Here is a 15,729-nt window from a genome sequence, read left to right as displayed (position 1 = left end):
GGACTTATGTCCCAGTAAAGTGGGACATTAGTCCCGAAAAAAAAATTCGGGACTTATGTCCCGGGGACTTATGTCCCTGCGCCAAATTTTGGGTGGACAAACATGAACAAACGGTGAACAAACGAATTAGACAAGTTAATTTTGAGGTCGCAGTTCTGGCTTCACAGAGCTTATATCCTTGCTGTCCGAAAGTTCCGAAGAGCCAACAAAAGTCCAAGTGTAGTAGAAAAGCCAGATCTTTTGCTGACCTCGTAATGTTCGGTCTAGTGTGAATTGGCTGAGAGTGGAAGAGAAGATAAAACCGCGAGATATACGGACTTGACAGCGACATTGATCTGCTCAGAAAGCTGAAAAGTCAGCGGTTAAGATTGCTGGTTTATGAAGACTCACCAGCCCGTCGAGTTTTTGTATTACTTTCTCATAGAATAGTTTAAAAAAAATCCTTTCTTTGAATTGTTATGCTATTATTTTTTGTGTTACCAAACAAAACTTTATCGAAGGTTTCTTATACCATAAACACTTATTAAGGACATTGACATTGTGTATAGTATTCGAATATAGTTTTCCCTCATTAAACAAGCAAGCATGTAATAATAATGAACTCGCAGCCTACTAAAAAAGCACGAAAGGTCGGCGCCGTACTTAGAAAAGTAAGGTTGGAAAACTTCTATGTATATAATGTACCTACATTATCTATGACTGTGTATCTTACGTTTGAATATAAAGCACAATTCATTTGCGTGACACAACTCAATTTGGGAGATAAAATTTAATAAAAAGAGCAAACGAATCAGCAACGAAAATATTTACTTCCTTAATAGCAATTAAAAAGGTTTTTTTTTTGCTGTTGTTGTGTCGGTTGGCAACAGTCATTGTTTTTTAAAAGCAAATTTGTTTAAGGCAAAGTCTGGAAGTGTATCTAATTCGAATACGGTTTTTTTCGTTCCATAAAATTTCGGTTTTTGTATGTCAACAGTTTTAGAAATAGAAGTTGGCAAATATAAAAAATAAATTTATGGTAGAACTACTTAAAATGTCAAAAATTAAATGGTAGGTATTTTGTTTGGTTTATTTGCTTTTGGGTGACTAAACTTAGCAAAACTGCTAATGGAGTAAAAAATGGATGTAGAATTGTAGAACGTGAGCTCTGACCAAAAAAGTAAAATCTATAATGTTGGGCTTTTGACCTCAAAACCTATTCAATACGATTACTTCTGATGGTGGAAAAGGTCATAAAGATAACGTTTCCATCATTATTCATGTCAACTTGACTTTTTGGCAGAATTCGATCATTAAACACCTTTGTCAAAAAATCGTTAGAGGCTATCGCAACTTAACATCTTCTCATTAACACTTAGACACACTCTTGTCATTTAGAATATTTCTACCAAATTCATCATTTCCAACACAACAAAAACAGATGTCTTTCGGTCTTTAATTTGAATGAATATTGAATAGAACCCGTGACACCTTGGTGGTGTATAAAAATAGAATAATATTCCGCGGGTGGTCAAGCATAACACAACAAAAATTATGAAATGACAGTTGGTCAAAAAGAGAATTTCGTTCGTTTTTGTTTTTTTTTTAAACATAATTCGATATTAATTTGTTTAAGTGACGGAAACGCTCGTCACACATTTTTAACATCATCCATCACAAATGAATCGAACGTGAACGACACAGATGATGATGAAAATGTGAGTATGGTAATATGACTGCATCCAGTCTCCTAATACATTCATTCATTATTATCATTTGACTTCTATCCAGCGTTGCCACAAAGTGCCCGATCGGGCCATTTGGCCCCCTATCTTATATTTTGGCCCTTTGCCCGGGCCAATTAGAAATGGCCCACGAATAAAAGTTTTAGTAGATTCATCTTCATATGGTGCTTAGTAATAATTAAAAGGCTTTACAAAATTAAATATATATCATCGCTATGCATCGCAACTACAACGTGTATTCACCACACATAAATAGGTACCTATGTATACTGAATTCATTAATTTATCTCGTTTAGTAATTTGATTTTTCTCACGTCAGTTGTATTTATTTATTTTTAATAAGTGGCTCAAAGCTAAAAGATGTGAATTAAAAGTTTAAAATGTACATCTGTGTTTTTTTTTTAATTTCTTTTGTAAACTAATAAGATTTAACAAATGTATGGCCAATAAAGGCCTTTTAAATATTTATCGTTTTTTGTGCCCCATACAAAAACGTCATTTAAAATTTTAAAAGTCTGTTAAATGTTTATGAAATCGGCTACTAATGCTTTAAACAAATAAAAAAGAATAAATAAAATTTTTAATAAATTGCATTTTTATGTTTTTAGGAAAATTTTGTGAGTAAAATATTTGGCCCACAATTTTGTCAAATGGCCCTCAAAAAAATTCAAAATGGCCCTCTCTGCTTTTTTCTTCGCGGCAACGCTGCTTCTATCTATCAGTCTCTGTCAATCAGTCAAGTGTGAGATATGTCATGTGAAATATTTGCTGTTGCGCTACTTGCCAGAGCATATGATGGACATTCAAATTATGTTTCAGATTTTTTGTAAATAAGATTGTTTGGGATTTAGACATAAGAGTCCAGGTGTATTATATTTAGGCTTCTTAAAATTGCTTATTATGTTTTGAAAATAAAACAAATAGCATTTTTTGACATTTAAAAATATCAAGTCACTATCGTAAATAATAATGATTCACTCTTGCGGTAATTTCATTCTATAGAGTACTTCTCAGAATAAACTGGTGCCCCGGAAATATTTGATTTTGACATTAGGAGGTGGCAATTTTGACATTTTCTATTAAAAGTTGCAATATCTGATGTTCGATTTTGATGGCGTTTCTATTCACAAGTTGTGCTAATGTTAACATAACTTAACAAGAAAGATTTGTGTTTGAAGGTTAATCTTCGGGTGGATCGGGTGGTGAAAACTTAGAAAAGATCGGAAAAGTTTCCTCATTCAGTAATGGATTGTGAGTTTAATCCTATCCATTTTTTACCCTTGCCCATCAACACTCATGGTATCTCGTGGCATTTTCTAGTTAAGAACATAGACGAAAATCTATCCTTTGTCGTAGAGTCGGACGGGGTAAGTGTACGCAGCGGGGAAGTGTACGCACAGTTAATTTCTCGCAAATGACAATAATTATTAAGTATCTGTAAATGCGCAACTAAGCAGGTATATGTCCTTTGCTTGGGGCACTTTACTTTTGTTTGTTTTGTGAAGGAAGGCCAAACAAAAAAAAAAACTAAGTTTTACTAAAATATTTCTGCATTTTAAAAACGTGTTAGTGTTCAGTGATTTTTTAAAACAATTTGAGTGCTGATTATTTATTGATTGTATTATATAAACATTGTACTTGAGTGAAAATTTTATTGGATTTGTAGCTAATTTGTTCAAAATAAACAAAATATTGCAAAACTTTGGGGGCAGGTGTACGCACACTTTCACTTGGAATAACACTTGGAATAACAAGTAAATTCTATAAAAAATGTATTTTTCTGGCTTAAGTCTTAAAAGGCTAACGACAAATGATTTTTTTTTGTTTAAGATCATTTTTATTTAAATATAGTTACAACATATAATAAAAGAATTCTCCTTGATTTTTTCTGTATGATAACGCCCGTGTTTAGGGTTCCAGAACTTTAAGTGCGTTAAAAAATCTATTTACATTCAAAACTATATGAAATTGAATTTTGCGGCTTCTATATATGAAATAAACTATTTAATTTTTTATATTACTAATAATAAAACCTTGTAACATTAGTGTCAAATTGCGTCCGTACACTTACCCCAACCCATGCGTACACTTACCCCTATGTAGGTGCAAGTATTATATTATCTTCTATATTTCGCTTAGAATCTTGCTTCAAAGTCGAAAGTGCGTACACTTACCCCGTCCGACTCTAATCTCACTACAAAACATCATGTATTTACATATTCTCAAAGGCCTGTTTTTTTACAAAAATTTAAAGACGTCTTTGATCTGCTATCTATCATCACTCGGTATTGTAGAATTTTGGACTTCTAATATTCGTAATTGGTGATATGTATTTTGTTTAATTAGCTTTTTCTCAGCACAAAAAGAATTTCGCTTCTGTTCTTTCCTATTTATACACACTCCAAATATTGTGTGGGGTCATTAAGTAGTAGCACCCTATTGTCTATATCTCTAAGATTAAAACCAAGGTGATGACCGACTTAAAATTGCCTTTATCCACCCACTCAAATGTGCGAAATGCCAATACATAATTTTTACTTCGCATCAAAAAAAAAAAGATACAAAAGATACAATGAAATCATATGTATTTATGGCTTTCATCAATGACACACCATTATAATGGATCTGACTTCACAAGAAGGCGTTATACTTTATTAAAGAGTCTTAATTTCTTTATCATGCGATTTATCTATTCCAATACATAGTATATCAAACAGAACTAATATCATTACTCATTTATTAAATTCTAACTGACAAGTATCAATTAGAGAAATAATTTGTAACACATGCGCACTAAAAGTTCCAAAAATCAGGGACAAATGTGACATTTTTTTGGTCAGAGAAGTAATTAAAGGCTTTTAATATGATAAAATACGAAGTTTCGATAAAAAATGAACCAATATTTCCAACAAAATAAAGGGCTTTTAATTTATTTTGACATTCCATTACGTCAACGCGTAACGCGGTTTGCATGTAACGCTAATTTTAACCTCAAATAAGCTTCTTCGAGGTCGTCGTATAACCTCACTTTTTCTTCTTCTAAGCATGACAGATGTAATTTTACTCTTTTATTCTATGATAAATTAGATATTTTTTTTTATTTGGAGAATTTTATTTAATATAGACTAAAGCATTTGTTTTTCATTGAAAAGTTATTTGACAAACAAGATTCGCTTTTTTTTAACGATGATGTAGGGCGAAAAAACCACATAGTAATTAATCATTGTTAACATGACGAACAGTTTGTGTTCATCTTCTAATGGTGTCGTGTAATCGATCAATTTTTAACTCTATTGGTGTCAATTTAAGTTAAGTTTTTTTTTATCATGTTACTTGACAACTTTTATTATTCAAAGACATAAAGAGGTTTTTTCTGTGTGTCTATGTTTTTTATATGCGATATGTGTAAATTAGGAATTATGGGACAAGTTTGGGATCCATAGTTTTTTTTTATTTCTTTGACATGTGAATTCAAAAGTGCATGATGATTGTAATTCTGTCTGAGGGTTTAATTTTTTTCAACTTAAGTGCATATATTTATTTAAGCAAAAAATATAAAATCGTTTAACACATTGCATCGATACAGATTTTAAATGCAATTGCTAGTCAAGAATTTGATATGAGTTATGAATACATTTTTATTGGTTTAATGAATTGATAGACATATTCAAGATAAGTTCTAATGCTAGACCAATAAAATAAATAAAGCAAAAATTAGAATATTACGACATATTACTCGTAAGTATTATAACACGAGTATACAATATTCTATTGAATATGTGCTCGTATATTAACCAATAAGTGGTCTTAGCATTATTTATATTGCAGTTGTAGGTATTGTCATTGATTGGATAATGTTTTTTTCATAAAAAAATTATTGCTGTTTGGTCCAGGTGTAGCGCATTTGAACTTATAAGTTCATTAGAGGTAAAATTATGTTCGTTTTTGGTATTTTTCCGCTTATTTCACACTATTATTAAATACTGCAAATATTAGACAGGGTTTGTTATACAGGGTATCCCAAAAGTAATAGTACCAACGAAATATTTTGGTAGGCCAACTTTAGGGTTATCAGAATTTGGTAAATTGTTCATCCCAAATCCTTACGATTTTCGATTAAATACAGTTCTTGTGAAATTTCGAAAAATCCCTACTTTGCAACAGTATTTCGTTCCTCTGCCCATAATTGATTTTTAATTTTTTAAAAATTCTTTATAATATGTATTGCCTGAAAGTAAGGAACAATTAATAAATCAAATCAGTTTTGGAAAAAGTATAAAAATTTCCAAAGCTGATGTAAGACCGAAAGATATTACAGTTCGAATTCGACAAAAGAGGGTTTTTCAGAGCAAAAAAACAAACAAAGTTTGCCTATGTGCACCTCTTTGCCCAGTCCTCTTCATATGTCAATTTTTAATGATGACCGCATGATTTCTGATTTTTAATAAATTCGATTGCTACTCGAAGGTCAGAGTTCATATTGTAAACAAACGTTGACTCCGGTTTTTCAAAATTTGTGTCATAGAATAGGGCGGGAAATGTTTCTTTTCACAGATGAAGAATCGACATCACCCAATAAACTCCCAATTCCTTTAAAAATATCTAGAATGAAGCACTTTATAGGATAATAATCTGCTTTTGTACCTGCTACGAAATCGGTAATCAAGGTTTCGATTCCCAGGTGAATGTAAATTCTGTGCTGGAATGGAAACAGCTCCGTGAAGCCAGAACTGCGACTTCAAAATTGTTGCACTAAACTAGTCTAATTTGTTTGTTCACCATTTGTCTATGTTAATCCATCCAAAATTTTCGTTTAGAGATTTTTTAGAGGCAACTCTTATTTTTAGGAAGTCTTTAATTTTTTTATGAAACTCTGTGTAAGCTGCACAGTCAAAATTAAGACCCTACAACCAAAAAATGCAGACAAAAAATGCAGATTGTTTTACTATTCAGTCAGTTAATAATTTCGATAAAACTAAGAAAGTCACTGTGGTGTATACGTAACTTAAGTGTATGTTACAATCTTAACGCAAAATATTTTTTTTTTATTTTTTATAGTTTTGTAATTCTTTTGTTACAAAGTTTTTTCTTTCTCAAAATTCTAGAGTATTTTAGTATGTAGTTCTTAGCGCATACTTATAGGTCTAAGTGATAAAGTCTACAGAGTCTCAATTTGGAGACGCCATATTTTTCTTCTGTTGAAGCATGCATTCCAAATTCCTCAACCTGACTGCTACACTAGAACTTATTCTTAACTTTCGGCGTCAGAGTTTTTGTCTCAAAAGCCTTATATGTGATTCCGTCCGAAAATAATATCAAGCTGAAATGGGGAATACAATTTTTGAAGTGAAAACTTCTTTAGTATAGTAGTGATTTGAAACAAGATGAAACGAAAAAGCGACAGGAAAAATCAATTGATCATAACTTTTCAATTAATTTCATATTCAAAATTCTGAGATACGGGTGAAAAGATGTTCTTTTTTCAAACACGTTATATCTTTTGATCTAGAGCACATAACAAATTTTATTTAACTTTAATACGCATGCTGACAATATTACCTTTCATTTGATCACACACAACGGTAAGTGCTCTACAACTTACACAATCTTAAATTGAAAAACTTGAAAAATACCTGAAAACACCTGTGGAGATCTGTTGCCGAAGACTAGCCACCAGTGTAGGAAGTACCTTCTCTCTCAGTTTGAAATTTCGACATGGTTGACCATACAAATTTCTTTCTTTTTTGGAGGCATGGTAGAAATATGATTGAAGGTAAAATAATAAGCTTTCAGATGATATAAGATTTATTGTAGCTTGTCATATAAAAAAATGGATTTATAGGTGATTGAATAAAAAAAAAATAGATTTTTTTTTTGCAAGAAAAATGATTCTGTAAGGTTTCACTTCTACCACTTGTGAATTGCACACATAATTTTTTTTTTTGAGTGGTTGTGTAATTTACAAGTCTGATTATAAGTAGATTGAAGCATCGTCATTAGAGTTTTGCAAGCTTTGTTTTGGTGGTCTTCTTTCATTCTTTCAAAGGAGATTATGCGATTCCTATAAAATTCGTTCTGCAAAACATCTTAACTGTTTATTCTGTTTTGGGTTCCTTAAATCAATTTTTAAGTTAGGCATTCCAAAGTTTTGATATAATCTATGACATTTTGCTTCTTTCCGTTGTTGATATATCTCTTACAATCGTGATCGATTGGTTCATTGAAGTACATAAAGGAACACGGGCCACAAGAATACCGGGGCACATGACTTTCTTTTCAAATTAATTAATAAATGATATTGGCAAGTCGGCCTTTACTGATAGGTTTTAGTCATAAAGCCCACAGCCATATTTTTCTTCCGCTTAGCTGTTTTTATCTAAGTTTTAGAGCCCAAAATTTGTATAAAAAAAGATTTTTCTGGTATTTTTTAAAAATTGTATCTTTACTACTCCTTCCTTTGCAACAAAAACTTTTTAATATCCACCTTCTATTATAAAAACAGAATAATATGTTAAAATTTTTAATTGTTTCACTGTTATAAAAATACAAATTATTTTTCACATCAACGATAAAGATTTGATGAAAAATCACAAAATTTACCATAACTCTTTGGCGTCTCAACCAAACTTGCTCATAGGTACTTATAGACCCGTATAAACTTAGCATGACAACTTTTGAAAAGTTAATTTTTTTTTGGCTCAGTAATTGCCGCATAATTGCCGTGTTTATGCCATGAAGTCAAAAAAATTGCCGCGCGCTTAGTTTCGTCAGAATCGGTAAACCAAGTTTGTCATGCTAACTTTATATAAAGTTAGCATGACAAATTTTAATTTTTGATCAATTTAAATTTTTTTTTCGCTAATTATTTAAAGTTTAATTGCCGTAATTATGCCGTGAAATCGAAAATAATATATCTCTTTTGGTTTTCTCAAAAAAAAATAAAATGTATTTTTTGTTAACCCTATTCCATATAAAGTTAGCATGACACACCCTGTATTTCTTAAATCCTTGGTCAATTTTTAATTTTTTTTGGCCAATTAATTGCCGCATTGGGTTAATATAAAAACTGCAAACTCAAAAAAATTGCCGCGCTTTTGGTTTTTTCAAAAAAAATTAAAAACTGTTTTTGGCCTCATATCGTATAAAGTTAGCATGACAAACCATCTATTTCTTAAATCCTTGGTCAATTTGAAAATTTTTTTGGCCAATTAATTGCCGCATTGGGTTAATATAAAAACTGCAAACTCAAAAAAATTGCCGCGCTTTTGGTTTTTTCAAAAAAAATTAAAAACTGTTTTTGGCCTCATATCGTATAAAGTTAGCATGACAAACCATCTATTTCTTAAATCCTTGGTCAATTTGAAAATTTTTTTGGCCAATTAATTGCCGCATTGGGTTAATATAAAAACTGCAAACTCAAAAAAATTGCCGCGCTTTTGGTTTTTTCAAAAAAAATTAAAAACTGTTTTTGGCCTCATATCGTATAAAGTTAGCATGACAAACCATCTATTTCTTAAATCCTTGGTCAATTTGAAAATTTTTTTGGCCAATTAATTGCCGCATTGGGTTAATATAAAAACTGCAAACTCAAAAAAATTGCCGCGCTTTTGGTTTTTTCAAAAAAAATTAAAAACTGTTTTTGGCCTCATATCGTATAAAGTTAGCATGACAAACCATCTATTTCTTAAATCCTTGGTCAATTTGAAAATTTTTTTGGCCAATTAATTGCCGCATTGGGTTAATATAAAAACTGCAAACTCAAAAAAATTGCCGCGCTTTTGGTTTTTTCAAAAAAAATTAAAAACTGTTTTTGGCCTCATATCGTATAAAGTTAGCATGACAAACCATCTATTTCTTAAATCCTTGGTCAATTTGAAAATTTTTTTGGCCAATTAATTGCCGCATTGGGTTAATATAAAAACTGCAAACTCAAAAAAATTGCCGCGCTTTTGGTTTTTTCAAAAAAAATTAAAAACTGTTTTTGGCCTCATATCGTATAAAGTTAGCATGACAAACCATCTATTTCTTAAATCCTTGGTCAATTTGAAAATTTTTTTGGCCAATTAATTGCCGCATTGGGTTAATATAAAAACCGCAAACTCAAAAAAATTGCCGCGCTTTTGGTTTTTTAAAAAAAAATTAAAAACTGTTTTTGACCTCATATCGTATAAAGTTAGCATGACAAACCATCTATTTCTTAAATCCTTGGTCAATTTGAAAATTTTTTTGGCCAATTAATTGCCGCATTTTCAAATTCACCAAGGATTTAAGAAATAGATGGTTTGTCATGCTAACTTTATACGATATGAGGCCAAAAACAGTTTTTAATTTTTTTTGAAAAAACCAAAAGCGCGGCAATTTTTTTGAGTTTGCAGTTTTTATAGTAACCCAATGCGGCAATTAATTGGCCAAAAAAATTTTCAAATTGACCAAGGATTTAAGAAATAGATGGTTTGTCATGCTAACTTTATACGATATCAGGTCAAAAACAGTTTTTAATTTTTTTTGAAAAAACCAAAAGCGCGGCAATTTTTTTGAGTTTGCAGTTTTTATATTAACCCAATGCGGCAATTAATTGGCCAAAAAAATTTTCAAATTGACCAAGGATTTAAGAAATAGATGGTTTGTCATGCTAACTTTATACGATATGAGGCCAAAAACAGTTTTTAATTTTTTTTGAACAACCAAAAGCGCGGCAATTTTTTTGAGTTTGCAGTTTTTATATTAACCCAATGCGGCAATTAATTGGCCAAAAAAATTTTCAAATTGACCAAGGATTTAAGAAATAGATGGTTTGTCATGCTAACTTTATACGATATGAGGCCAAAAACAGTTTTTAATTTTTTTTGAAAAAACCAAAAGCGCGGCAATTTTTTTGAGTTTGCAGTTTTTATATTAACCCAATGCGGCAATTAATTGGCCAAAAAAATTTTCAAATTGACCAAGGATTTAAGAAATAGATGGTTTGTCATGCTAACTTTATACGATATGAGGCCAAAAACAGTTTTTAATTTTTTTTGAAAAAACCAAAAGCGCGGCAATTTTTTTGAGTTTGCGGTTTTTATAGTAACCCAATGCGGCAATTAATTGGCCAAAAAAATTTTAAAATTGACCAAGGATTTAAGAAATACAGGGTGTGTCATGCTAACTTTATATGGAATAGGGTTAACAAAAAATACATTTTATTTTTTTTTGAGAAAACCAAAAGAGATATATTATTTTCGATTTCACGGCATAATTACGGCAATTAAACTTTAAATAATTAGCGAAAAAAAAATTGAAATAGATCAAAAATTAAAAGTTGTCATGCTAACTTTATATAAAGTTAGCATGACAAACTTGGTTTACCGATTCTGACCAAACTAAACGCGCGGCAATTTTTTTGACTTCACGGCATAAACACGGCAATTATGCGGCAATTACTGAGCCAAAAAAAAATTAACTTTTCAAAAGTTGTCATGCTAAGTTTATACGGGTTACTTATAGGCACGATCGATCCTACTAAAAGCCGCTTATAGCATAGTACATAAACAGTCTTGCCACAATTCCCCTACTTATATCTATGCTCCAATCGTGGTTCAAACTCAAGCATTTGTTTTCTGGAAGGTGAATTTGATTTGCAAAAGGCTGAATTTAGTTTTCAAAGGAATGAATTCAATTTGCAAAACGCTCAATTTAATTTGTTATTGGATATCTTGGATATAGGTACTATTAGGGTTTTTTTTTTTTTACTACACTGAGATATATCTTAACGTTTTTAACTCATGATTTAAAGGAGAGTTTGTTTTTAAATCGGCGAATTTCATGACAAATGAGACGTCAGAAGTTTTCAAAAAATTTTGTTTGTCTCTTTTGAAAGAACTATTTTTGCATATCTTTTTCCATTTCTCCAACAATGAGCTGTGTTTGTTGAAATAGGACCAATCTTCCATGTACTCAAACAAAAAAAAAATGTACTTATAACGGTCTTTTACCTTTTTCTCTACTTTTTTTCGCTGTAAAAATAAAATCATTCCACTTTTTAATGTTGAGCTTTGAAATTATCTTAAAATAAATGCACACATCACAACACAAACAATAGCTGCATTAGGGAGACTGTTTATTTGTTTATATTTAAATTTTCGCCAAACGATGCGACCTTCCTCCATAAACTTGGAAATCAAAAACCTCGGGGGCACAAAACAACGTCATCAAAGTTGTTTGTAAAATTTGTATATAATTCTAAGTAGGTATACATAAAAACTACACTATCTCCGACATATCATAAAAACCGAAAAACAGAATGCAAATGTCAAGGCAGTCCCAGACATGATTAGCTGGCTTGGCTAAATATATGAAAAATACACGGTCCGTCCATGTCCTAAAAATAAATCCCACAAGAAATAAAAAAATATGAATGCCTCTGCACGGAAACGATCATGACAGAGAATTAATGTTTGCATTAAAATAATAAAAAAAAAATCCGTTTAAAGATAAGTAGATGTGTATAACTTGTGTTTGTTTAAAATGAAAAATGCATCTAACTAAGAGTTAAGAGAGATAAAATTATAATGATGCTGGAACAGTAACTGTGTCGCACGGAATTGGTCTTAAAGGTTCAAAATTTCTATATGCAGCAGTTTTTTAAGGAAGATCGACTACCTTTTCGGTGTCATACTTCAAGATATTCCAGGACTTATTTTATCAAAATCTTTTTTTTCATGAATCCCTTAACGACTTCTTATGTTTCTGTATCGCAGTAAATCTCTGATCTCAAATAAAATGCTGTTGTCCAGCAAAAAAAAAAAAAAACAAAAAGTATAATCATTTCCTTCTTTTTTTTCCAGGTTTGATTACTCTGCTGAGTAAAAACTGAACAAAAAACTGCAAATAAACAACTGCATCGTTGAAAAAAAAGATACATTTTAACCATTTGGAATTGAATTACAATTAACTTGGAAACCACTTTATCAAGATACCCGTGTGCGGATGCGGATGAAAAGTATCAGAATCAGCATCATTCGAAACGACATCAACAACTGCTATCAACAGCACTTTTAATATCTCACACAGAATAAACGAGCAACAAAAATATGATCAATTGTGTCAAGTATCTGAGAGTTTTGAATCAAAAAAATATACACATTTTTACCGCGAATCTATTATTAGTATTTGTCTGATAAATTTAAAAATAAATATTTCCACAATATAAAACGCACGTGTTTCGCTGCTGTCGGTTAATAATAAATTATTGTGGTGGTACCTGTTGCATTTAGAGCTGAAAATTGTGAAATAATTTGTTTCTGTTCAAATTTTAAGTGTTTTTTTTTTTCTTTTTTGAAGTGCTTCGAAGTTTAATTTTGGATACAATTACCCTAGTTTAGAATGTTTGCTTTTTTCTTCAAATAGATGAATAAGGTAGATAGTGTAAGTGTTGTTGTGGTTTAATAAAGTGGCAACAAGTCAAGCAGAAAAGTAGAGAAATACAGGGTGTGCGCTTGTAACAATCTCAGGACTTCATTTCTACAAAAACAAAAGGCCGTTTAAAAATATACAATCAAAATGGATGGAGGATACATAAACGAAGGTAAGAGACACATAAAGTTGTTGACAGTGTTTTTTTTATTATTGTTTTTATCGATAAAAAGATCTTTTTAGTTTTTTCTTCTTTTTCTTATTGTCATTTTTTACTGGCTTTTGCACTTTTTATTTTGCATTGTATAATTTCTGATGAAGTCATTTTGCCAAAGAATATATAAAAGGGTAATAAATGCAACCTTTGTTTGGGAGAATAATAAAAGGGCTTGCCCGATGCAGATATACTCATAAAGTATCGACTTTAAGTACGTTAAGGTTGGGTTAACAATATTTTTGTGTTAGAATTGGATGTTTTACCTCATTTTTTAAATCACATTTGCTGATCTAAGTGCTTAGATAAACTTATCTCGTAGTGAAATTTTATGCCTTGTATACAATTTGTTTCTATGGCAATGGCTAAATGTGCTGCAAATGCGTTATTAAAGTTTGAAGTGCAATCGATACAAAAAACTCATTTAAAGCTGCAGACATTATTATGATTTAAAATCAACGCTTTCCCAAGGATAGTTTTATTAGAGGAGAAATATCATAATAAAACGCTTCTGAAACAAAAAAAAAACTTAAAGTTTGATTTCTTTCTAAAAAAAGATTTGCTCCTTGTAAAGTTTTTGAAAGGAGTTAGTCGTTTTGAAAATTCTAACAAATTCTTCAAATAATGTTTTTTTTATTTTTAGTGTGACCACAATTAATTTTATTTATTTGTGTGGTAGGCCATACATTGTGCAAATTTTCAATTTTGTAGCAAAACAAGGTCCCACAGATATTTTGTAAGCATATCGATGCATTTCTAGTGCATTTATGATATTCATATGGGTGACCCAGCAGTTTTTACCAAGCCAAAATTTTGTTTGCTCATTCGATAGAGAATTGGGGGAATATCATAACTCTGATTTTTCGCACTCGTGAAATTCACCTTTTGACCGCCAACTTGGATTTTAGTTTTTATTAAATATCTCAATTTCTATACAACTTAGATAAAAGTTGGTATACAAACGTTGACAATTGAATTTCTCGTCTTTCATGTTAGAAAACAAGTTTTTTTTGATATTCTGAATGTTAAAAAAGTTACAAGCCAAAAAAAGTAAAAACAAAAAAAAAAACTTGTAAAACTTAACATTTAAAATTTAAGATTTGGTTGAAAAAAAATTTAGAGAAAAGTAAGAAAGATAGAAAATACGGACAAAAACAGGGTATTTCTCAACAAAATAAAATGCACGACTGGGTCGCACGAATTTGCTCTAACTCTAAGAGCTTAAATTGTTAAGACTTTGTATATAGAAATTTGAAAAAAAAAAAATAAAATTCGTTTACAAAAAAAAAAATAAAATAAAATCTGAAATTAAATTGCCCTCCAAAAAAAGTATGCAGTCTTAATTGATATATTAACATGCATTTTTAGAAAAAAAAATTTTCAAAATCGTTAGAGCCGTTTTGAAAAAAAAACTAATTTTTTATAATTAATTTTTTAGAAAAAAAGTTTTAAAATAAAATTGGTATGCCATTTTTTAGAAATCACTTATCAACATCTAAAAACAAAATTTCAAAAAAATTCAATGTCCCGTTTTCGAAAATTTGATTTTTCAGAAAAAAAAATTTCAAAATTTTTTTAAAAATCCAAAAATTATTTTTTTGAATTATTTTTGGTTTATATTTAAATTATATAAATGCTTCTTCACAAAAAGTTTCGTTCAAATCGAATAAGCAGTTTCGGAGATAATCGGATTTGAAAAAAAAAAAACGGTTCTATGGCAGGTACCGTTAATAATGATTTTCAAAAAAAAATTTTTTCATTGATAGATAGACCTTAGCATAAAACTAACATTAAAATTTATTAAACAAAAAACAAAATGGTTGGAGCCGTTTTCGAGATATTTCAATTTTACTAAAATGGGTATATGACAGGTACCGTTATTTTTGGTCCAAAAAAATTAATTAAAAAAACCCCTCCGGAGAGTCGCTAAATAACGCTACATACCAAATTTGACATTAATCGGTCCATCCGTTTAGGCTGTAGCTCCTTATACAGACAGACAGACTGACAGACAGACAGACGGACTTCTGGGACCCACTTTTTTTGGCATTGTCTACCATCGTAATGTCATACGAATGCATAACTTGATATAAGTACCTATATCGAAAGTAAAAAGTGGTAGTGCCATTCTGTTCAGCGAGTACTTCCATAATTTTTAAAATCAAAAAACTTTACAAAAGGTTTTTGTTGTTGATTTTATTCTCAGTTTTGTCTTTATTTTCAATTCTATCTATTGGAGAGCTTCGAAGAATTATTTATTATTCAACATATCAATAAAATCCACCCACTTGGAACCTTGGAAGGACACTGAAGTTTAATTTCGTTTAACGATTTTCGTTTACAGCTTTAATATTTTTTATTACCAGTGCGTTGTGTTGACGTCAACTTGGCGAAACG

General features: G+C 30.6%; 1 protein-coding gene across 4 annotated transcripts in view; it reads left to right on the top strand.

The window, feature by feature from the left end:
• The window catches only part of LOC129915519 (aminopeptidase N), a 119,591-nt gene that overhangs the window by 12,737 nt on the left and 91,125 nt on the right, over positions 1 to 15,729 (top strand). For all 4 annotated transcript variants that reach the window (XM_055995091.1, XM_055995094.1, XM_055995092.1 and 1 more), the window contains exon 2: positions 12,551 to 13,290. In XM_055995091.1, coding sequence (XP_055851066.1) covers positions 13,266 to 13,290 — 25 coding nt within the window. In that variant the 5' untranslated portion in view covers positions 12,551 to 13,265. The remainder of the gene's footprint in view (positions 1 to 12,550; positions 13,291 to 15,729) is intronic.

This window comes from Episyrphus balteatus, chromosome 3 (genome assembly GCF_945859705.1).
Source record: "Episyrphus balteatus chromosome 3, idEpiBalt1.1, whole genome shotgun sequence".
NCBI classification, from domain to species: Eukaryota; Metazoa; Arthropoda; class Insecta; order Diptera; family Syrphidae; genus Episyrphus; species Episyrphus balteatus.
The sequence above is the reverse complement of the archived record's forward strand: the minus strand, read 5'-3'. Positions and strand labels throughout refer to the sequence as shown.